Source organism: Zalophus californianus, chromosome 8 (genome assembly GCF_009762305.2).
Source record: "Zalophus californianus isolate mZalCal1 chromosome 8, mZalCal1.pri.v2, whole genome shotgun sequence".
NCBI classification, from domain to species: domain Eukaryota; kingdom Metazoa; phylum Chordata; class Mammalia; order Carnivora; family Otariidae; genus Zalophus; species Zalophus californianus.
In genome coordinates this window covers 128,685,316-128,710,051 of record NC_045602.1, presented here as the reverse complement: position 1 = coordinate 128,710,051, position 24,736 = coordinate 128,685,316, and the positions used below count along the sequence as shown (strand labels likewise).

Here is a 24,736-nt window from a genome sequence, read left to right as displayed (position 1 = left end):
TCATTCATGAGGACCATGCCTGTGTCCACCTTGTTCACTGCTACACATCCAGGGCCTAAGGCAGAGCCTAGTATACAAAGATACTCGGTAAATTTTTGCTGAATCAGTAAACAAAACAAAGAATTGTCAATAGAAATATTTAGCTTCATTAATCAGCGTTTCATGAATTGGTATCATTTTAAAGCAGGACAATCTCTGACAAAAGGGTTGCTTGGTCAAATAACCAAGTTTTGAGTTTGGAAGTTTTCAGGGGCGATTCACAGCACAGTGTAACATAATAAACGTTCTGAAAAGTCCTGCAAAAAAAGAAATCTATCTTTTTTCACATAGAAGTTTTCCAAACTCACCTGAATGCACAACCTCCTACATCCCCTACTTTTCCAGCAGACCACAGGTTAACACCCCACCTTGGGGAGTGCGGTGAGCCAATAAGGGTTCGCATTGGGCAAGTGTTTTTGAAGGCTAAGCTTACCCACAGTTCCCAAATGGATCTGCAGGCTGCCTGCACACAGTGCCCAGCCCCCACCCCTTAAAGCCACCACGGCTGGTCCACCGGTTGGGGCCACTGCTTTCTTTTCACGCAGAGGCCCCATGGAAGTGACTGACTGGTGAGGTCGCATCAAGGGCTGACAGCAGACCCAGGACAGAGGCCAACAGTTTCTGAACTCAAGATAACTGAAAGTAGAATCTGGACTCTTTCTGGCCTGGTCAATTTCAACATTTTTTGTTTCTCACACTTAAAAGAACATGAGGAAATGCTGCTTCAGGATCCATTTCATAAGCTTACACTGCAGCTCAAGAGGACAAAAGAGGTTTCCTCTATAGCAGTTATTATAAGAATAAATTGTCCTACTAACAAAGCAAAGCTAAAACTAATTTAATTAAAGTTAATGAAGAAACAGAAGATAGCTTTCTGGCACTTACGAAAATGAAAACATCAAAAAAGGGGTATAATTCATTCACACATTCAGCTGCAAAGATAAATGTGTCGGGTCGCTTTGGGAGCGATCATTTATGAAGTAGACTCTCAAACAAGATGTGAGTCTACCTAATAACCAAGGAAGGCTGACAACAGCCCCCTCCTATACTGCTCCCCCGCCCCCCAAAAGAGGCAGGCCTACCATGCCCCCTCTGTCTCTCCAACCTGCAAACGCCTACCGTCTCACAAGACAGCTTGGCTGAGAAGCCTCACTCCAATCCCTCAGAGCGGCTGTCTCCCTCCTGTACTCCAGGCACTGCGCTCAGCCCTCTGGGGGCACCCTTCTCCCACCTTGGACTGACCTTGGCAAGTCCAGCTGGTCTCTGAGTGATGTCTGGCACGTGGAGGGCCCTCGCCAGATGCTGAAGGTGGACAGCCAGTCTTGATCATGCCCCACCCCAGCCTGTAGACGAGCAGTGGTGGAGGTGGGGGTTGGACACTACATATGCATGCGGCCCACAGATCCAGTTTTGGGAACTGTCATCACAGGCGATCTTGGCCTTCAAAAGCAGCACTTTTCCAGGAAGAAACTTTGGCTGTTTACAGTGACTATCTTTTCTCATTTTCAAAAGAAAATAGCTCCTCATCTTTAACCTTCTTGTGGCAAAGAGTCCTGGAGAAGCTCAGAAAAGGTCCTACTGCTGACAGATTTTTAAAAACAAAATAAATTAGAGACAAAGCAGTTGAGTTGAGCTCCTGATGGATAAAAATAACTCATGATGTCACCACCAATTTGGACAAAATTCTTTATCACAAATGTTCAATACGTGCAGCACCAGGACAAGAGACAAAAGTCAAAACCCGAAAGCAAAAAGTCTTTCAGGGTAGATCTTAAGTAAGAAAAAATATTGCCATCAGATTTTTAAAAAGGTCTTACAGCATGATGTATGATAATTGCCTAATAAAGCTATAGAAATTTTTGCCAAGAGAAACGTGAAAAAGCCAATAGTGAGGAACTTGCTAAACAGATCACAGTAAGCTCACAGAAAGGAATACTCTGTAACCAGTAAAATGAGGTTATGGAAGATTATTTTTCAACTCTGCTCAATGGAAGAGTTATAATACAGTATATGGGGTATAAGCCCAGCTAAATAAAACATATGTATACTTCCAAATTGTTAACTGTAATTATCTCCGGGTAGTAATAATGCATGTACTCTCTCTCTCTCTCTCTCTCTGTGTTTTCTAAATTTTATATGAAGAATATATGTATTACTTTTAGAATAACAAAAGTATTTTAAAGTATTTTTGTTTTAAGGTCTGCTAATCACCTCTTGCAATTAAGCAACATTAAAGTTCTCTCTGCAAAAGTAGGACAAAACTAGAACAAACACAGGAAACAGTAACTGGGGGACAGGCGTAGAAGAAGAAAGGAACTAACATTAACTAATGTCCGATGCTTCTCATACATTATCGTAGTTATTCAATCCTCAAATCCAATCCTAGGCTGAGGCATTATCACCCTCACTTTACTGCTGAGAAACATGTGGCTCAGAGAGGTAAAGGAGCGAACCCAGGATCGCACAGCTGTACGTGGCATCACTGGGACTTGAACCCAGGTCAGCCTGATTTCCAAAATCTGGGTTCCCTCCACTATAAAACATTGTTTTACTCCAACATGAAGATTCTGAATGTAGTCTATAATAAAGCTTTTAAGAAAATGCCTACCACTACAGAGTGGCTATGCTTAGCCAGGAATCCCCCAACAAAGGAAACAAGTCAGTATTCAGATGATGGAAAGTCTATTCTTCAGCAGAACACAGGTCGGCTCCGAAGATTCTCTTAGCTCATTTGTGAAACACTGTCCAGAGCTCTTTCCTCCCACTGCTTTGACTGTCTGTGCCTTCTCTGGTTTTGCTAAAACTGTTTGGATCTCCTGCCTATACATGCTAATGAGCACCACAAAAGACAGAGTTCAAGGAAACAGCCCGCGTTAGACAGATGCATTTGAGATGACCTTAGATTCATTTCTTTTTCTCAAGGCTTCTTGACATTTTAGGATTCATCTATCATTTCTCAGATCCTATCAACAAGGGCAGTGATACCGATGAGCATCTGAAAGAGATTTACAGGGTCCAAAGCAGCTTTCACACAATATCATATCCAGCTGGGACCCGTTAGTATCGCTGGCTTATTCTACAGCTGTGGAAAGGAAGGTGCTGGGCGACAGCCCCTCCGTGGGAGAGCAGGGCCTCTGTCTACTGCTTTCGTATGCACCAAAGCTGTCCACACACCCATCCCTCAACCAGCTGCTCCCTCCTCATTTGAGGAGCTAATGAAGAACCTCATGAATCAGAAGCTGAGAGGGTGGGGCCTGGGACTGCTCTGGTTAATAAGCATCCCCAGTGACGTGGACAAGAAGCTGGACTTGAAACCACTGCTGAAAGGTAGGTCCTAAAGGGCGGGCTTGCCTCTGATCAGCCCAGGCCTTGACAGCATCGCTGGGGTGCAGCGTCAGGGCTTGTCAGGACAAAAGACGGAGAAGCGCATGACCCGGCCGCCCAGAGGACAAGCAGCCGTCCCTGCAGCCACCCGGGAACATCTGTCCCTCTGATACCAGGACCTTTAAGTGCTGGCCTTGAAGAAAGGACACTCACTTGGTCAGGACAATGGAGACTGCGTCATTGAGAATACTCTCTCCAAAAACCAGCATGTTGAGCACCGGGTCCACGTGAAGCGCGTTGAAAATAGCAATAGTGGCCACCGGGTCGACGGCAGAAATCAGGGAGCCGAACGCAAAGCTGTAAGGAAGAGAGAAAAGGAAGGGGTCACTCTGCGATGCTTATCGCCTGGCCCACACAGTAAAACAGCAGAGCCAGAGACTGCGTGTGGTCTGACACGTTCGTACACGCTGGAACTGTGTGTACGTATGGGCAGGAGACCGTGTCTCTTCTCTTGCTTACGGTACGTGCTGGTGGACCGTGGTGAGGGAGGGCAAGGCCCGCTCCACAGGCGGGTTGATGGAAATGGCCTGGTTTTCCACCGTGAGTCCCAACACTTTATTTGACCAATGAGGGAGGGGAGACTTTTGCTTAAAATACATTAGACATGCCAGCCTTCTTTGTCAGAGCAGCTGGAACTGTGATGGCTCAAGGGGGAGCTTCTCCCCTTGCCACCAGAGTGCCACCTGCGACTCGCCGTAGCCTCCATTTAGATTTGCGACGTCTCAGAAAGTGCCAACAGTCAGCAGCAACTCTGGTGTGCTTTAAGGACGTGGGTGGCGTGGGTGCTAGACAACCCCCCCACAGGCCAGCAGCTTCCCCTACCAGTGCCCAGGAAGGCGTCATTCCCTCCAAGAAAGAGGTATTAATTGCCCAAAATGTTTCAGGCACTGAGGCCAATAATGAGAGCCAACATTTATATGGCACTTACCACGTCCCAGGCACGGTTCTGAGCACTTTACGTGTAGTAGCTCATTACTCCACACAGCACCCACGTGGGGTGCTACTGTTACCACCCCGATCACATTAAGAAAACTGAGGGACAGTGAGGTTAAGTAACTTGTTGAAGGTCAGACAGCTAAGAAGTGGCAGAGCCAGGATCCAAACACAGGCCGTCTCGCTCAGAGTCAGTGCTCCTGCCCGGGCGGGGGTGGGCTCTGTCCACGGGACCATCCCCAGCAGCCCTGCACAATCGTGTGAGTCTGGGCTCAGGGAGAACAGAGCTAGTAGGAGGAGATGCCTGGTTGCCTTGCCCGCTACAGTTCACCCTCTAAGTCAATAATCTGGCATTCTGGTCTCCAGGGCAGCTCCCTGTGTTTGATTAATGTGAACCCATGCAAGATAGCCTGCTCACCTCAAGGACAGCCTCTGGATCGCAAGCTGAGGAGCAGACCCCAAAAGACAGTCTCAGTTCAGAGCTCAGTTCTACACCCGCCCTGTCCTTACAAGTGGTCGCAGGTCACCTGCCTCTCGCCCTCACTGTGAGTGCCCAGGGAGCGGGCACTACGTTTTAGTCATGCGTATATTCCCAGGATCCGTCCTGAGCTTGGCCCAGAGGCATTTGTGGAAGGCTGGCAGGAGGGTGGGGGGAGGAGGAAGGCGAGGGAGAGAAGGAACGGTAACACTACCGAGGGACTGCCAACCTGGGGGGCCCTGTTTTGCTGGCAGCGGGCCTCGAGGCCCTCCTGCTGCACCCTGGACACAGAGCTTGTCTTTTCTCCTTGTCTTTAATTCCCACTCTCCTCAGCCCGGGGCAAAACACCAGGGGCCTCAAGGAAAAACAATGTCTAAAAAGCATTTTCTGAATGTCCAAAAAGAGAGAGGCGAGGGAGGAGGAACCGGGGAGCCCTTAGTGGCTTGTGTGTGGGGTGCTGACTTTGCGCGGCTCCATTCCCGAGGACAGGGTGGCAGAGCAGACAGCCACAGTTCTCTCTGCTCCGCATCCACACCCCTCGTTTTGGGAACAGCACCCCAATTTTCCTTTGGGAAGCCACACCTCCCCTCCCCCCCCCAGAGTTGCATGGGGCTCTAGAAGTGGGCAGGAGACCCAACTTTGGTCAAAGAGGGCCCTCACCAGGCATTTCGCCAGGTCCTCGGGAATTCAATTGGCCCTTCTGGCATAGATAGCTGACGTGCGGGTGCCGTGAGCCCAGAGCCGGCGGTGCTGCCAGTGTGGGGCAAGCGTGCCCGAGGATGAAGCCAGTCGGGAAGACTGCACAGAGAGATGCAACAAGAGGAGAGATTCTTGGGCAGCGTGGGCCCCGGGGGCTGTCATGCTGGGAGCTGTCATTCCGGAACGCTTCACTTCTGAGCCAACAACCTCCCCTCCCCACCCCCCCCACCCCACAACCAAAACTACTTGTGTTGGGTTTCATTTGTGCCAGAATGGGCCTGACTGATGTCCTTTGTCATGGTCCCTGTAGCAACCTGAACTGAAACCAGAGCAGGAACTAGAAGACAGACTGATGAATGGACAGAGGGATGGATGAATGGAAAGATCTGGGTTAAAGCAAAAACTACAGGATAATGATGTACTGTATGTTGGCTAATTGAATTTCAATTAAAAAAAAAAAAGCCAATACAGTGAAACAGTAATCGCAGAACCCAGGTGGTGGTCATTTGGGTAGCCGCTGTATAAGCTTTGCCTTTTCTGTATGTTTGAAGTTTTCATAATAAAAAGTTGGGGGGAAATGATTTGCACAAATCACAGCACACATTTAGCTTGGGTCAGGGATCTCTATTAGGGCAGAGCCTTCCTGGCAGCGAGCATGAAAGGTCTGACGGATGAACGACCCGACTCATCAAGAGCTCGGAGTCTCAGGGGTCACGTCCTCGCGCTGTCAGTGCTCCCCTTCCCACTTGCGTGGCTGGGTCTTTAAAAGGCCAGAGGCTAGAAGTTCACCTTAAAAACGTGTTTTCCTGATTTATTCTACCATCTCCAAAGATTGCAACATCAACAAGTGAAAAGGAAGCAGACCAGCGTGGGGAAATAACTCAGGTGAACCCACCAGTGACATCTCTCTCCAACAGAACCATGGCCGCGATAAAATCTTCTGTGCAACAAAGTTATTTTTATGTTTTCTATTGTGCAGCGGTCTGTGGGTCTTAGGTTTGACCTACATGGCGAAAAACGGACTCACTTGTCAACATTTAAAAACTAGAAAATTCAAGGGCGCCTGGGTGGCTCAGTCGGTTAAGCGTCTGCCTTCAGGGTCCTGGGATCGAGCCCCATGTCGGGCTCCCTGTTCAGTGGGCAGTCTGCTTCTCCCTCTCCCTCTGCCCCCGCCCTGCTCATGCTCTCTCTCTGTCATGCTCTCTCTCTCTCAAATAAATAAAATCTTAAAAAAAAAATAGAAAAATTCACCATTAAAATCTAGAAACCTGGCCTCTTGCGGAAAAAAAAATTTTTTTAAAGATTTTATTTATTCATTTGAGAGAGAGAGAGAGCACGGACAGGGGGAGAGGAGGGGCAGAGGGAGAAGCAGACTCCCCGCTGAGCAGGGAGCCTGATGCGGGGCTTGATCCCAGGACCCAGAGGATCCTGACCTGAGCCAAAAGCAGATGTTTAACCGACTGAACCACCCAGGTGCCCCCCAATGTTCTTTTAATATTTAGTAATTCGGGGCCCATATTCCCACATAGTGATTATTAGGTGGAGCTGAGAAGTCCCCTTCAGACAGGGTGCACTCTTCCGGTCACCACTGTGGTCACCCCGAGACGCAAAGGGCAGTGCCCTCTGGTAAGTGCTCGGCCAGGCTCTGTGGCTGTGTGTGTTTGTGACTGCTGGCTCATTTCCCCAGAGCACTCCCTGTGAGGGGGTGGTCCCTTTCTAACAGGAAAGGAAGTGTCTGCACACAGAGCGAGAGGCCCTACCTGGCTCCTATCCTGCTTGTCTAAGGGACAATTCTTTTACTCCTCTCTCCCTAAACATCCCAATAAACACTGGTTCGATTCAAGTCCACAAGAATTTATCCAGCATTTTCTGTATCTCTAACCAGTTGGCCCAAAACAGGTTGAAGGACTGAATGCTGTGACATCTTCCTTTACGTGACTGGGTATGGGACGTTTCTTTACACTTGCAAATACCTGCAAAACGCGGGGCCTCGGTTCTGCTTTATCTCCAGCTCCTTATGGAATAGGAATGTGACTTTCGCTACTTGTTTATATATCAGGACTACCTTACAGCAAAAACTCCAAAATTTATGTTCCTGGTGGAAAGATGGGATTGGACTGGCTGGTAGCAGAGGCACATTTCCCATGAAAAGGGCTTCAAGATTCTAGCCCCCAAGTTGCTGAAGGCCGAAAGCTCTGGCCGGCCTGACGGGAGAGACCCGGGGCCCAGAGCTCGCCTTGCTTTCTAGCCCCTGGCCAGGCCACAGAAGCAAGCGCCGATGGTGAAGGAACACGGATCAAGGCTGCACACGTTCTGGACTTCTCAGAGAGGGGAAACCAGGCTGCACTCTGCTTGTGCACTTGTTTAGCACTAGATCTGGTACTATCCAGGAGACTGCGGCCTAGGTTGCTGGCCTGGGTTCTGAGATAGCAGCTCGGAGTGCTCACTCGAGTAGCTTCAGACTGAGCAAGATATCCACAGTAGAGCCCTTGGCCCTGCCTGCTTCCCCCACCCTACCCCATGCCTGCTTCAGGGGAAGCCCAGAGTGAAGATTCTGTACACCTCACTTCCCACTCCATCCCTAATCTATCAAGAGGACAACTTTTCATTGTGGCCACTGAAAAGACTCAGAAATTAGCTGAAGATGATTCTGGATAATAAAAGATGCAGTGTGTGGTTAACTGACCAGAGTCATTCTCTCCAAAGTTTAAACTAAATCAGGTCTTTCAATCAGCAATGCTCTGACTAGAGATCTTCGAAATCCCACAATATAGTTTTGATTCATTTCAGAGCCACAAGTTAATTCAGCAGAAATCATCAGCAAAGCAAAAAGAGAGACAGAATAGAGAAACACCACACCCAGGAATCAATGTGGAGAAAACTATCCCCAGTCTGAAAAGTAGTCACATGGTGTGACAGTATTAAAGATTTACCTGTCTGTCATGTTGAGTTTAGAGATTACATCAGCCTGTAAAATAAAACACACAAACACACAGACACAAAAAAAAAACCCCTGGAGAACAGCCAAGAAGATTAAAATGTCCATTAGTGTTTTATTAGTAACTAATAAGGACATTAATCTTCAGTCCCCAAACCACTTGAAAAATAAAGAAAACTCCTAAGTTTTAGTTTAAGCATGCATTCAATCATTATACAACAAAAGTATGGAACAGAATGCTACATTTTTCAAGCCAAATTAGGTATGGTTTTCTTAAGTTCATTCCCATTTGATGCTAGAAGCTGTGCAGTGAAGAAGGGTGCACGACAGACAGATTTATCCTGGTGCCACCGAGGCGGCAGTCCAAGTGACAATCAAATGCAGTGGGCTTTGGCCGACAGCTGCCCATAGAAGCAAACACGTCTGACACACACACGAGAAGCCTGCCAGTCACCCAGAGGCCTGAATCTCAAACTTATTAGTTTACAGAACCGGGGCAAGTGCCCATAAAGGAAAAGAACTATGGCATGCATAGACATGCAGAATGCAAAACTATAGATATTACCTTTCTGGGTAGATTTGGTTTAAATTAATTCAAATTAATTTGAACTCAAAGTACAGAACACTGGGAACTGGTTTAGCAATGGTGGAAAATCCAAAGTATATAATTCTATGGATGGACAGCTTAGAATTGAGTGAACATATTCAGAATCAAGTTTGATTTTTAAAATGCAAATTTTTGCTAAGAAACAGTGGTTAATCCTGACTCAGTCTGCTTGATAACACAACTGATACTGTTTTAATCTGAAGACCTTGGGGGTATATATCCTGCTTTATTTTTAGTATTCTGTCTTAAGAAATTATTGGTTTGCAAATAAGATCAAAAACTTTCGGGGATTATGAAGAAGATTCACTCAATTCCAGACACCAACGCTCTTCGAGGACACTTAGAAACAACTTCAGCATGCCTTTACGGTTCCTCGTAGGAGTTTGGATTTCCTTCCAGGACAGCATTTACCTTGAATGTGAAACCCAGGCCCCACGAAGTGTCCCTACCCCACCTCCCTGCACTAGCTCTAAGAATGTAAGATTTTCAGAATTTTTCGAAGATGTTTTTCTTACCTGACCCAGAAAATAAATTCCTCCACCTACTACAAAAGCGGAAATTGCCGTACCAAAGACAGCAAACAGGGTGATGGAACCAATATTTTGAAAGAAGTTACCCTGTTGGAAAAAGCAGAATAAGAGAACTGCTTAGGGAAGCTGGTCCAATCAGTGAAGGCACGCACCCCCCACCTGGCCCTCTGCACACACTTGATTCTCTGCAAAAGACTACCCACCTGGTTTGTGCTGTCTTCACTATGACCCCCCACTTCCACTGGGAACGCAGATAAAACCCAACCAAACACTGGATGGTTGGACCCCTGTGAAGGCCTCTAACCTCCCCTTTGTTTTCTGGGTTCTAGTCAAACTGGTAGCTTTTGGTTCTTCGAACATTTCATGCTCCCTGGGCTTGGACCATTCTTTCTTCCCCCTTGCTTGGTGAACTTGAATCGTCCTAAGATCTTAGGTGGTTTGGCTCTTCCTGAGGGAAGCCTGCTCTCATCCCTTAGCCAGGTCAGACCCTATTCTATGCTCTCAATGCACAATAACCTTCTCCTGGTAGCACATGACAGGGCTGAAAGCTTACATTCATTTATATAACTATTTGATGTCTGTCCTTCCCACTAAGCTATGTGCTCAATGGTGGTGGTGGTGGGGGGCACAAGGTCAGGGACACACACACACACACAAGGACCTCGTCTGCTTTTATATAACACAGTTACTGGTGTAATGCCCATCAGATGGAAGATGCCCAATGAATAGGTACTGAAGGAATTAATCGTGTTTCATGTCTGATCAAAGTCCAACGCTTACACAACTGTAATTTTTTATTTAATTAAAAAGAGGTACATAATTTCTTTTAAAGACTTTATGCAATCTCTATACCCAACGTGGGGCTTGAACTCACAACCCTGAGATCGAGAGTCACATGCCGCACTGACTGAGCCAGCCAGGAGCCCCAGAAAAGGTGCATTATTATAAAGAAGGTCAAGATAATAGGTTAGATAATCAGAAAATCCTGTTTGCTGTGCAGGACTTTCAAATACTTTTATTTTACTCTAGGGGCACCTGGGTGGCTCAGTCGGTTAAGCATCTGCTTTCGGCTCGTCATGATCTCAGGGTCCTGGGATTGAGTCCCATGTTGGGCTCCCAGCTCAGCGAGGAGCTTGCTTCTTCCTCCTCCCCATCCCTCTTCCTGCTCATTCTCTCTCTCTCTCTCTCAAATAAATAAAATCTTTAAAAAATAATTTTATTTTACTCTGTTAGTATCTTCATCAAGTATGACAGATAAAATATATTTCCATCTATACTTCACAGCATTTAAGAGAAAATACTTGAGTCCTAGTACTATGGCAACATCTTTCATATTTCCATAAAATTTTTAAAAAGCTATTTATTAGAATCCTGTGGGCTCCACTTAGGAACAACACCAAGGACCCTTGACACTTAATTGTGAGCATAGACAAGGAAATCCATCTTTTCTCTTAACTAACAAGCTATAGACAACAGGAACTGCTATTTTATGCTATATATATTTTTTAAGTTTATTTATTTTTAGTAATCTCTAAACCCAACATGGCGCTCAAACTCACAAACCTGAGATCAAGAGTAGCATGCTCTATTGACTGAACCAGCCGGATACCCCAGGAACTGATATTTTATTTTTTGAAGATTTATTTATTTATTTGAGAGAGAGAGAGAAAGAGGGCATGCACGCACAAGCGGCGGGAGGGGCAGAGGGAGAGGGAGAGAGAATCTCAAGCAGAATCTGCACTGAGAGTGGAGCCAGACCCGGGGTTCGAACTCAAGACCCCAAGATCACGACCCAAGCTGAAACCAAGAGTCAGATACTCTTTCCACTGAGCTGGCCAGGTGCCCCGGAAAGTGCTATTTTAAAGCTCACTTCAAAAGCGTGTCCTCAGCTCAACACTGGCGGCCCCACCAAGCCCATCTCCTTCAGGGGGCTGCTTTGCTTCATTCATTGCAATCTGATTTGGCTGCCCATAACGTGACATTCAATTACTTTGGTATATCAATCTTCCACACACAAAGAACTTTAAAATAACTCAGGGCAAACACAATTATTTGGTTTTTTTCTAAACTAAAGGCTTTCATCTATGAGCTTTTCTTTGCAAAGAGTTGATTTATTTTGTTGTTAAAATAGATTAAATTAGGGGCGCCTGGGTGGCTCTGTCGTTAAGCACCTGCCTTCGGCTCAGGTCATGATCCCAGGGTGCTGGGATCGAGCCCCGCATCGGGCTCCCTGCTCGGTGGGAAGCCTGCTTCTTCCTCTCCCACTCCCCCTGCTTGTGTTCCCTCTCTTGCTGTGTCTCTGTCAAATGAATAAATAAAATCTTAAAAAAAAAAAATTAAATTAAGTCTTGATCTGTTTGTAAGAATCTAATGCTGATATAATTTATGGAGTTGGTTAATATTAATCTGGATGTTGAAAATTTACCCAAATTCAAGTTACCACATTCAAGAACTTCCCTTTGTTACATAAAGCAAATTTCTCTCTCTTTGACATAACTAATGGCCTATTCTTTATATTACATTAATAATTTTAAAGAACCAATAGTTGCCTATTTAATGCATATTAATGGATGGTAATCTTACTGAAATTTGTATTCCAAGTCCAAATTTACATCAACAAATACAGCAATATTAAAGACACCCAGAGTTGACTTCCTGTCTTCTTTGGGGAGGGTAAGAAGTGGACAGAAGTCTTTGCATTCACATTTCTAACTCACATTAGTCCCTTTCACATAAACTGTCACGTTTTCTGCTGGAAAGCCATCTTCAAACATATGTTTTTCTAAGAAATTATTATTTTCCTCAAATTTTGGAACAAGTTTCTCTCTCCTCCCTCCAAAAAATTAGAAAATAAAAATTCTATATGCTCTAATACAATAATCAAAGTGTCATATTTTTAAATAAAAACTGAATCAATCTCAGCACTGTTTTGAAATATTTTCACAATCTACTTATAGTTTAGTATCTGTTTATAAAATGAAGGAGTGAAAGACATTGACTTTTAATTCCTTCCTGCCTGTTTCTTTTTAAATTATCTGAGGTCAGTAATAATTTATAAGACTTGGGAATTTTTTTTTACATTAAACTTCCTTTTCACTTTTTCTTTGAATAGATGCACAATAAAATAACAGCTTAAACAAAATCTGGACTGAACATTTTAGAATATTTATGCTTTAGTATCAAGGTGGAAAATTAAAGATTTAATTAGTATGTTCTGACCAAAACTCTCATGACAAATTTAACTCTCAAGCTTAATAAGCTATTAAAAACAACACTGGTCATATTAATAATAGATAATAACAAGAAGGACCACCAATTATTTAGTGTGGTGGGTGATGCTTTGCAAACATTCTTTCATCTAGTGCAAACCTTCAAACAACCTGAGAGGTAGGATTTTCAGGGTTTTTTGTTTTGTTTTTAATTTTTTACTTTACCCAAAAGACACCTGTAGGGGGCAGCGCATGATTAGACCTACATCTCTCTGAAAGTCCAGGCTCTTTCCTCTCTCTGAGGCTAGACCACACCTTCTAACCTTCACAATTTTTAATCACATTCACAAAATAACTGCTGTATTACAAATATTTTAAGTTGAATCACCTTTTTGTTTTATTTTTCTTAAGACTTATTTATTTGAGAGAGAATGTCAGACAGAGAGAGCACAAGACAGGGGGAGAGGCAGAGGGAGAAGGAGACTCCCAGCTGAGCAGGGAGCCCAAGGTGGGGCTTGATCCCAGGACCTGGAGATCATGACCCAAGCCGAAGGCAGACACTCAACCATCTGAGCCACCCAGGCGCCCCACCTTTTTATTTTAAAACTTAAAATACACTTAAAGAAAACTCATGGACAAGAAAAAGACATCCCCAACCCTCCTCGCCCCAAAACACACACACATACATACAAACTGGCTTAAAAGTGAGAAGCTCCTGCCCAGGCAGAAAGGGTCTCACTGGAAGCTGGAGGAAAGAGACCAGAAATGCTGGGGCAGAGCAGGGAAGTGAGCAGGGGCCAGTGAGGCCACTCTCCAAGCTGAGGAGCCAGGAATAGGCAGAGTAACTGTGGGACTAGGTGATGGGCCAGAAGGAGCTGGGGGACTGGGAACAAGCATGAGGCTCCAGTCTGGTAAGGAGAAGCTGGGCCAGGGAAAGGGCAGGAAGAAAGGGAGACTGGGGGTGAGGGGCTATCAGCTGGGAGCTGAGGCCCAGGACAAAACACTGAGAGGGGACCCACTGAAGGAGGCAGAGGCCTAAGGGAGGAGAAAGGCCTGACATGGTGAGCTGAGAGAATCAAAAGGCCTGAGGCACATGTCCCTGCCGTCCCAGGACAGTCTGTGCTCCTACATGTGTCAGTCTGTGTCCAACAAGAGGAATCAATGAATCGTCTGTACACCACTTAAAATCACTCTGGCCATCACTTCCTAGGCAGAACAACCCTCTACGGAAAACACTAGTTAATAAGCCACACTGCCTGAAACCAGGTATGTCTGCTCCTCTCCCTAAGTCTGGCAGTGCAGTCCAGCTTCTACGTGCACCCCCGGGGTGTCGGCGCAGAGCCTCCACTGCTAGGTCAACACCCAAGTTTTTCGGAAGCCTGCCTTACCAACATGGGCAGCCACCTAGACCAAAAGCACCAATGCATGCCTGAGTCTTACCTTGTGTAATGAATATCCTGACTCAAATATAATAGGAGGAAGCAAGAGGAGGAAAAACATATTTGGACGAAACATTTCTTCTTCCTGTAAATATAAAATGGGTATTTTCAGAAGCATGGAAATTTGTGTAGTTAAGAAATAAATCCATCGGTGAAGAGCCAAAAGTAATTAATTGTTCTCTTAGGCCCAGTGGAAACATGCAATGTTTAAAAGAGTACCTGATGATAAAACCAAGCAGCAGAAGAAACCAAAAAACGTAATAAAACCTGCATTAAAAAATGTAGGACAAGTGATTTTAAAAGGTGACCAGCATAAGAAACAGGATGAACTGCTTCCAAACACACAGTATATGCTCTTATTTTTTTTTTAATTTTTATAGAAAGGGAGGGGGGAGGGGTAGAGAGAGAGGGAGAAAGAGAATCTTAAGCAGGCTCCACACCCAGCACGGAGCCCGACGTAGGGCTTAATCTCACGACCTGAGCCGAAATCAAGAGTCGGATGCTTAACTGACTGAGCCACCCAGGTGCCCCTGGTTTTCATTCTTTACTAAGGAAAGAAAGTTAATTTTAATACAGAAAACATTTCAATTAAAATAGGACACTTTCAACAATAAGCCCACAAATTGAAATTCTCTGGGAAAAAGTAACAGTAAGCCCTAAAACAATCCACTTGGAGGAAGAGTAAACCCTATACATGTTTAAAACAGCCCTGCCTTTTCTCTGCCTGTCACAGACAACTGTGCCATTTTCCTAAATCTGGGACTATGATGGAATACTCTCCATCTGATGCCCTTGTGACTTGGGACATGGCTATCAAGCAAGCCCCTTGCCATGCCAGAATATGGCCATCTTTAGAGGGATGACATAATAATTTCATTTTGTATATTAATACCTCTAATTGTTGAGGTACGGGGGGGAAATTCATATTGGTCCTCAAATCCAAAATGGCCGCATGTAATACAAAGCCTACTTAGTAACTGCAGTATTAATTAGGCCCTTTTTCATATGAAAGTTTTCATGCCACAGTCTTGACAGTCAGATTTCTTGTCAAAATCCCTATTCAAAAGAATGGCTAAGTGTATTCTTACAAATGTACAGCTGTTACCATAAAGACTAAAATAACATTCAAAGGCTCAAAATAGAAAGCAAATGATGACTTCTGAAAATGCCTTATTAAATCTTAAAATAACTGCCCATGCAACAAGCTCATGACTCAGACTGGGACCATGTGAAAAGAAATGGGCCGATCTCTATTTTGTGGGGCAACCTATTCTCAGGATCTGTGCAGTGGGACTGCTGTATAGATTCTTTGGGGGTTTCAGAAACTAAGCCCCCACCCCACCCTGAGAAGAAAGAGAACCCACCTGTAGCGGGTTGCATGGTGTTCTCCAGGCTTAATTCATGTCCACCTGGAACCCCAGATGTGACCTACTGTGAAAACAGGGTCTTCACAGATGTAATTAAGGTGTAATGTAAGAATCCAGATGAGAACATACTAGAACAGGGTGGGCCCTAAACCCAATGACAGTGTCCTTACAAGAGACAGGAAAGGACACACACGGCGAAGGAGGACATGTGAAGACAGAGATGAGAAAGGGGTTGCACTGCCATTGCCAACCAACACCTGGGACCATCAAAACCAGCAAAAGCCAATGATGGATTCTCCCCTAGAGCCTGGATTTGCTCCCCAGAGGGAACATGGCCCTGCCAACACCTTCATTTCAGATTTCTGGCCTCTAGAACTATGGAAGAATAATCTCTGTGGTCTTAAGCCCCCCAGTTTTGGTAATTTGCTGCGGCAGCCACAGGAAATGAAATGTCTCACCTTAGAGTGAGTGAGTAGGGTTACAGAAAGATCCTAGGTTCCTTCTGGCAACATCGTCCCCAAAATGGTATGAGTGATTTTAGATGGTACATGAGCAGTATGTCATTTACCACTGATGCCCCAGATTGAGAAAGTCAGCCCCCGTTGATTCTTTTCCAGTCCCAATTAAGTCAAAGACACTGCAGGCTGGCGTGAGGGCGTATAAAGCCTCTCTTCAATGTGCTGATCTCCCTTTTCAACAGAACAAGCTTGACCTCAGAGGCTTCAGGAGGCCTCTGCACTACTTTGTTTTATCATATTTATTTATAAAAACAGTATTGGTTTCCCACAGTATTATAACCTGGTATTATAATGTCTCCTTTAAAATGAACATCTATAGTATATATACCAGTGTTCACAGCAGCATTATCCACAATAGCCAAAAGGTAGAAATGGTCCATCAACAGATGAATGGATAAACAAAGTGTGGTATATACCTACAAAAGAGTATTATTCAGCCACAAAAGGAAGGAAATTCTGACACATGCTACAGTATGAATGAACCTTAAAAACATCACGCTGAGTAAAATAAACCAGACACAAAAGGACAAATGTTTCCACTTACATCAGGTACCTAAAATAGGTAAATTCATAAAGATACAAAGTAGAATAGGGGGCTACTGAAAAACAGACAATACTAAAAAAAAAAAAAGGCAGAATAGACTGTGGGGAGGGGGGACTGGGGAGTAGTTTACTAGGCAGAGCTTCTGTCTGGGATGATAAAACAGTTCTGGAAATAGATAATGTGATGATTATACACCATTGTGAATGTAGTTAGATGTAGTTAGCCACTGAAATATAGACCTAAAAATAGCTAAAATGATACATTTTATGTTTTACCACAACCAAAGCCTTTAAAAAAAAAAACTGCTACAAAAAATATATATACATAAAAAAGCAACTTGCTTCAAGAAATAAATACATAAGTATATGACAATACAGGTGGAAGGCAGGCCCAGGGGGACAGTCTGGCAGCAGAACTGCACGGAAAGAACACCAGGCTCCTTGTTTTTTCTGATCTCCTCTTGCTTCCCGCAGCACCCAGTTTCCAAACAGGTGTCCTGCTTTCGGCTTCAGCTTTCCACAAACACCTGTTCCTCCAGGAAGCCTGGCCCAAGTATCCTGGCCTAGAAACCGCCCCCTTCTTCTGAGGTCAAGCCCAGATCGCCTGGACGGCTCTTTGGGCGCTTAATTACATTCACCACCCAACTCTGCTTCACTTGCCTGTATCATTAAATATACTACTGTTATTTAACTTGGAAAGGAACGTCCACTGAAAAATAAATTCAACAAAATTGAAGCATACAAAACTTGGAGGACAACCTCCCCGCCCCACCCCTAGGCTCCCACTGCTCAGAACAAGGGTCACCAACTCACAGGCTCCCCGGGCCACACAGCATTCCCCCAAGGAGCAGCTGCTGAATCTCTGTGGGGCGGCACGTGGGCCTGATGTTAACAGAGTTTCTGTTTCTTCAAGGGAAGCTAGAAGTTCAGGTTTTTATGTGAAATTTCCAGCATTTTATATAGATTTACAATATTTTAAAATAAAACAATTTTTAATTGTTAAAAATCAGGTCCAATTTTGAGTGACTGATTTTAAATTGGATCAGTTAAATTTTGATTTAAATCAAAATGTGTTAGCAGGCTTTATCTACACATCAGGCTGTATGCAGGAATAGAGAAAGGGTTACAGTCTGTGTCCCCTGCCCTACAACCTAGCCACTGTGAGGGTGATGAAATTTAACCAGTTGTAGTAGGCCAGAGAGATCATTCACAATGTGCTCCAGTGGGGCCTGCCCCGTCCCTTCCCCAGCTAAGGGGAGGTCTATCATAGGAGGAGCTCAACGTGTATTTTGAGAATTCATTTAATATGTACAATATTTCCTGAATATTAAGTATAACAGTTCAAATTGTGTTTTAGGTCAGACCATGTGGCTTGTTTTGCCAATTTTACACTCTACAGTTTCCTAGGTAAATTAATCCTAGCACCCAGGAGCTGAATCAAGATAAGAGGGGTTTGAATGTGCTAAATTATAGCTACAAAATATTCTTTAATATTTTGAAATGAACCTTACTGCCCTCTACACAATCAATTTTGTTACACACTTTTAAAATCTCTGTACTCAATATGGATGCATAAGTTTTTTTGTGTGTGTGTTTTTTTTTAAATTTATTTATTTGACAGAGAGAGAGAGAGAGAGACAGCGAGAGAGGAAACACAAGCGGGGGAGCGGGAGAGGGAGAAGCAGGCTTCCCGCTGAGCAGGGAGCCCGATGCGGGGCTCGATCCCAGGACCTTGGGATCATGACCTGAGCCGAAGGCAGACGCTCAACGACTGAGCCACCCAGGCGCCCCAAGGATGCACAAGTTTAAGTTGAAATTTGAGTTTCGGTTAGTCCTTGTACCACAAGATGATGCCCACATGAGGACTACTATATGAACACAAGGGTAAGAACACCCACACACTGAGGACAGCATGGTGTATGGTGGAGAGAATACAGAATACACAGGGCCAGCCCATCTGGCCCTAAGGCTCAACTCAGCCACTTCCTAGCTCTGTGATGTTGGACATGTCTCAACCTCTCTGTGGTCACTTTCTTCATCTGTAAAAACACAGTGATGATAATATGTGGTCAATCTACCTCATGTGGTTTTCATGACGACAACATGAGCTACAGTGTAGAAAGCATTCTGTAAGTTCTACGGTGCTGGACAAATCCGTTTTATCTTCAGCTGTCAGCAATAACCACTGATTGACGTTTAATGCTAATTAGAGACTTCCCCCCAGACAGCAGCAGGTTATTCTAAGATTATACAAATTAAAATAAATAACAAAACATGACACTGAGTGCTCCCGGGTTAACTTGAAGCAGTGTGAGACTTACGTTTTTTTCAAAAAAGTCAGATGTAAAGATATCAACCCTAATCCAGTAGAATGTTAAAAAATTAATGGGACAATATAAACTTCACTGAGAGTCAAGTAATGATAAGCCACCATAACTAACCATCAGTGTTATAAAATTAAGGACAACCAATAAAAATTTTAAGTATGTTCAAAAATCAACAGGTGGGAAAACCTACCTTCCAATTTGCCAATTTTTTGAACTCTATAATTTTTATAACTGCTCCCATGAGAATACCTAGAAGAGAAAATATAAAATTGAACATAATTTAAGATATGAGAAAGATTACTCAGGTTTATTATTCCAGAGAAACTATGTCTTTAAATGGCTTTTATGGATTTCTGCAAGTTTTATGTCTGAAAACCTAATAATGGAAACCAATGTGAAGTTTTGAGTTGCATCTCAGGCAAGCATACTATAATAAAGTCAACAACAATGGGGTGGGGTGCGGCTAGGAAACAAAAAGCTTGACAAAACAAGACCCAAGGATAGTCTGCTGGGCACAGAAGATTTAACACCTGTCAGTTTTGCTACATCTGCCCATCTTCAATGTGAAATGACAGAAAGCCCACGAGCTAAGTTTGCCCTATACTGCATAATCTTACCATTTTCAAAAAAGAATCCAAGATCGCTTTCTTAGATTCAGATGGCAGCTCTATGCAGAGTATTCAGTTGGAGATAAAACCTCAATGCTAAAAATAACCTAAAGTAAAAATTCTGTGAAATTCCTGGAACAAAACAGACCATCTGAGTTCAGGCATGTTTCCTTAAGGCTGACAGGCTCATTACTCTCTCATAAAGAACCTACCAAAAATAATTCTCAAAGAAGCATCACGAGGACAGTTTATGATGGCTCTGTTACTCACTAGATAAATGATTTTTAACCCTGTTGACTCATCAGAATCACCATGGGAGCTTTTCATAAAAATAAAGACACCCCAGCAGCACTCCAGACCTACTAAATCACAATCTCTGTAGGGGGTTATACAAAGCAAGCCTGAGGACCACGGTCATAGACTCTTAAAGACAAAGCCTTCCCTCCCCACCACAGAGGAAGGAGCTTCTCCCCATCGACAACAGAAAGCCAGAAAGGCAGAAAGCCGAAGAAACACACTTTGTTGGGTGGGGCGAGGAGACGATACTAGAAGAGAAGTTTATCGGGAAAAGGAAGTGCACGGAAGACTCACTTCTGTGGGGAAGGGCGTTTCAGGTGAGGAGATAAGTTTAACTTTATAAACCTTTATAAACTTTATAAACAGTTCAAAGTACTATTTGAACTGTTACATATTATTAAAACAATAATAAGATTACTTTGAAAAAGAGACCAAGACAAAATAGAGTTGGGCTGTAAAGAGTCAATGAACCTATTTTCGGAAAAGAAGTTGTCCATTCACTTGCCAGGTGGCATGAAAGCACCGATTCTAACCTCTCCAGATAGGGTTCCCCAGTTGCTTCTCTCTTCTTATCTTTTCAAATGGTGTATACATTTTGAGGACTTTTTAATACAATTTTTTATTAATCAAATAGCTCGTGAGTACTTTGTAAAATGTTATAAATACGACAAAAGTCCCTTTTGATGAGATCCCACCCCCCACTCCCACCTTAGTTCTTTCTCTTCCTGCCCCGGGGTTACCAACCATCTTTTTAAGTTTGGGAAATATTCTACCAGATCATTCTCTATCCTCTTACATGTTTATGTTTAGCCACACCGTCCTGAGTGTGTGTTTATATAAAATTTACAGTACGGTAATGCATCATTCTACTACTTGCTATTTTGCTCAGTGTTAAATCTTGGGAGACGCACTCAGCGATTATTACATATAGATCTGCCTCATTCCTTTGAACAGCTCTGCAGCATAGCATAAAAATGCCACACATTGAATAGATATTTCCCCAGAGAAGATATACCAATGGCCAACAAGCACATGAAAAGATGCTTAACATCATTAGGGGAATGCAAATCAAAACCACAATGAGATAGCTCTTCACACTCCCTAGGACGGCTAGCATAAAAAGACAGGAAAGCAAGTGGGGCAAGGGTATGGAGAAACAGGAGCCCTTATTCATACATTGCTGGTGGGAATGCATGCAGTCACTGTGAGAAAACTGTTTAGCAGTTCCTGAAAAAGTAAAAGAGAGTTACCATATGACCCAGCACAGAAAACAAACGCTCATAACAGAAATTTGTATATGGGTGTTCATTAGCAGCATTATTCACAGTAGTCCAAAGGTGGGAGCAACGCAAATGTTCATCAACTGATGAATGGAGAAACAAAGTGTACATTCACACAATGGAATAATACCTGGCAATTAAAAAAAACGGGGCACTGATCTATGCCTCAACGTGGATGACTCTTGAAAACGTGTTGAGTGAAAGGAGCCAGGCACAAAAGACACCTATTTTGTGACCCATTTGTACAAAACATGCAGGAGAGGCAAATCTATAGAGACAGAAATGGTTGCCTTGGACTGGGGAGGAGGGGTTTGGGGGGGTGACAGCTCAAGGGAATGGGGTTCCTTTTTGGGGTGATGAAAATTTTCTAATAAAATCGACTGTTGTGATAGTTGTACAACTCTGAATATACTAAAACCCACTGAATAGTACATTTAAAATGGATAACTTGTATCATATATGAATTATATCTTTTTTTTTTTTAAGATGTATTTATTTATTTGAGAGAGAATGAGAGAGAGAGAGTACATGAGAGGGGGGAGGGTCAGAAGGAGAAGCAGGCTCCCTTACTGAGCAGGGAGCCCGATGTGGGACTCGATCCCGGGACTCCGGGATCATGACCTGAGCCGAAGGCAGTCGCTTAACCAACTGAGCCACCCAGGCGCCCATATATGAATTATATCTTAATAAATCTGTTATAAAAAAAGGCCGCAGATTGTACAATTCCATTTATACAAAATGTATGTAATAGGCAAGTCTACGGAGACAGGAAGTAGGTTGGTGGTTGCCAAGGGAGGGGGGAAGGAGGGAATGGGGAGTGACTGCTAATAGGTAGAGGTTTCTTTTTGCAGTGATGAAAATGTTCTGTAATTAGATAGTGGTGATGGTTGCACAGTCCTGTGAATATACTGAAAAGCACTGAATTGTACACCTTAAAACTGTGAAGTTTATGGTATGTGAATTATACTTTAATTTTTTTAAAAAGTCACAGTTTTGGGCGCCTGGGTGGCTCAGTTGGTTAAGCGACTGCCTTTGGCTCAGGTCATGATCCTGGAGTCCAGGGATCGAGCCCTGCATCGGGCTCCCCGCTCAGCGGGGGGTCTGCTTCTCCCTCTGACCCTACCCCCTCTTGGGCTCTCTCTCTCTCACTCTCTCTCAAATAAATAAATAAAAACTTTTAAAAAAATAAAAATAAAAAAAAATAAAAAGTCACAGTTTTTTTAACCGTTCCGCAAATGATAGCTGTCTCCAACCGTTTGCTGTTAACAGCGGTCCTGCAATGAACATGCTGGTTCTCGTCTCTTTGTGTAAGAGTGTTTCCTGAGGGCATATCCAGAGACAGTGAACAGCATGAACATTTTTCTCTCTTGAGAATGCTGCCAAACTGTTCTCCAAAGTGGTTGCACCGAGTTATACTGCTGCCCCAGAGCACTCCCACATCCTCACCAACCCTGGATAATCATCAGACTAACATTTCTGCCCCATATGATGGGCAAGAAGTTGTACTTTGCTTCACTTTGCATTTGCAGCTAATCTGCATTCAGTAATCATTCCTGATTACTAGGGACGCGGAACCTCTTTTCATGGTTTCAGATTTCATTTTTAAAGCTAGTGTTTTCCTGCTCTACTAAAACCTCAACTTTCTCTTTCCCTTGTAAATGTATAATACCACGGTTAATGCTTTTGTGATTACATGTGAAGCAGCTGCATTTGAAAATCATTATTTATAATTATCTATTATTATACCTATTGATTATAATCATAATTATTCTATTGCCTAAGCTTGTTTCTATATTATTATTTATGAGGCACTAGAAAGCTTTGTAGAATACGATGTGATGTTACTATTCCTACTGTTACTATTATTACTTGAGCAATCCTTTCTAGATATCCTAGGACTAAATATCATGCAGTGTGAGACTGGCAAGCTACTGCTTTTCCTTTTGAGACTAAGGTTCCAAGTTAGGTCAAATCAATCTACTCTACAGGAGGAATTCATACCACACAACTAACCACCAGATGGAAATAAAGCCCTATTAGATACAATTTTGTACATTCTTACCAGTAAAAAGAATATAAGCATGTACTTTCGAGTTACAAATTTTTATCTTATTAAAAGACAGCACTACTGTATTAATATATTTAAAATGTACACACAAAATAGAGACTGTAAAAGAGGGAGATTAAAAATAAATAGAAACTTGGGCGCCTGGGTGGCTCAGATGGTTAAGCATCTGCCTTCGGCTCAGGTCATGATCCCAGGGTCCTGGGATCGAGTCCCGCATCAGGCTCCCTGCTCGGAAGGGGGCCTGCTTCTTCCTCTCCCTCTGCTGCTCCCCCTGCTTGTGCTCTTTCGCGCTCTCTGTCAAATAAATAAATAAAATCTTAAAAAAAAAAAATAAACAGAAACTCAAGTTCTGACATTTCCTTCTGCCCCCAATGGATCTTGGTGCACACACCTCACCATGGACACCACTGGATTAATTCAAAACATCGGGAACAATTAATATTTATTTGTTGAGCCCCTTCTCCCAGGATTTGTCACTTTAAATTATTTCTAATCCTCAAGAGAATACTTCAGGTAGGAAGGCTCAGAGTTGACGTGGCCTGTCTGATGGCTCAGGGCCACCAAGTGACACTGGACATCCTACCACTTCATGATGCTAAGACAGGCAGACTGCACTGCCCCAGCCTGTCTGCACAGCTGTTACAGCCTGAGGACCCTCATCTCTCCCAGGGTGCATTGCTGCTCTACCACCATCACTGTGCAATGTTCCTGATAATTAATGTTACAGAAAAAATGCTTAAGATGTCTTACGGATGATAATCAGGTTGCCAAACAGTATGTAGAACATGATCTTAATTCCCTTAAAAAAGATACATATGTACATATATATTTATTTGCCCCGTGTTAAAAATACACACACCCCTTATGTCCAGGCACTGTGCTGATGTATAAAATATACACATCTTTGTTCATTCTCACAACTACCCTGCAAGGCAATAAACCATAATAATATAGATGATAGGGGCGCCTGGGTGGCTCAGTTGGTTAAGCGACTGCCTTTGGCTCAGGTCATGATCCTGGAGTCCCGGGATCGAGTCCCACATCCGGCTCCCTGCTGAGCAGGGAGTCTGCTTCTCCCTCTGAATCTCTTCCCTCTCATGCTCTGTCTCTCATTCTCTCTCTCTCAAATAAATAAATAAAATCTTAAAAATAATAATAATATAGATGATAATATTAATAGCCCCAGCTAACAGTTAGTGATTACTTAGCAGGTAGACATTATACTAAACGAATTCTATGTATTACCCTGCTCGATATCTGCAACTCTAGGAAGTGAAGGTCCTGTTGACTACACTTTATAAATAAGGAAACCGAGGCTAAGGCCCAGCATCACTTACCTAGTGAATAATAGCAGATCCAGAATTGTTTAAGAATGATTTTATCTTTATTTGATTATATAACAGATGCACATGGTTCAAAACTTAAAAGGTAGAAGAATACTCTGAAAATTTGAGTCTCTGGGCTTTTTTCTA

The 24,736-nt window shown here is 43.5% G+C and overlaps 1 protein-coding gene across 11 annotated transcripts in view; it reads right to left on the bottom strand.

The window, feature by feature from the left end:
- Positions 1 to 24,736, bottom strand: part of SLC9A8 (solute carrier family 9 member A8) — a 68,647-nt gene that overhangs the window by 27,190 nt on the left and 16,721 nt on the right. For 4 of the 11 annotated variants that reach the window (XR_003524956.2, XM_027624313.2, XM_027624302.2 and 1 more), the window contains 7 exons: positions 19,202 to 19,260; positions 14,258 to 14,341; positions 9,594 to 9,695; positions 8,467 to 8,546; positions 5,495 to 5,632; positions 3,577 to 3,720; positions 1,282 to 1,382 (listed from right to left, as the gene is read on the bottom strand). Coding sequence is in view for 10 of the 11 variants with exons in the window: in XM_027624313.2 (XP_027480114.1) it covers positions 1,282 to 1,382; positions 3,577 to 3,720; positions 5,495 to 5,632; positions 8,467 to 8,546; positions 9,594 to 9,695; positions 14,258 to 14,341; positions 19,202 to 19,260 (708 nt within the window). In the remaining variant the exon portion in view is untranslated. The remainder of the gene's footprint in view (positions 1 to 1,281; positions 1,383 to 3,576; positions 3,721 to 5,494; positions 5,633 to 8,466; positions 8,547 to 9,593; positions 9,696 to 14,257; positions 14,342 to 19,201; positions 19,261 to 24,736) is intronic. The other 7 variants (XM_027624311.2, XM_027624312.2, XM_027624304.2 and 4 more) reach the window with 6 other exon arrangements.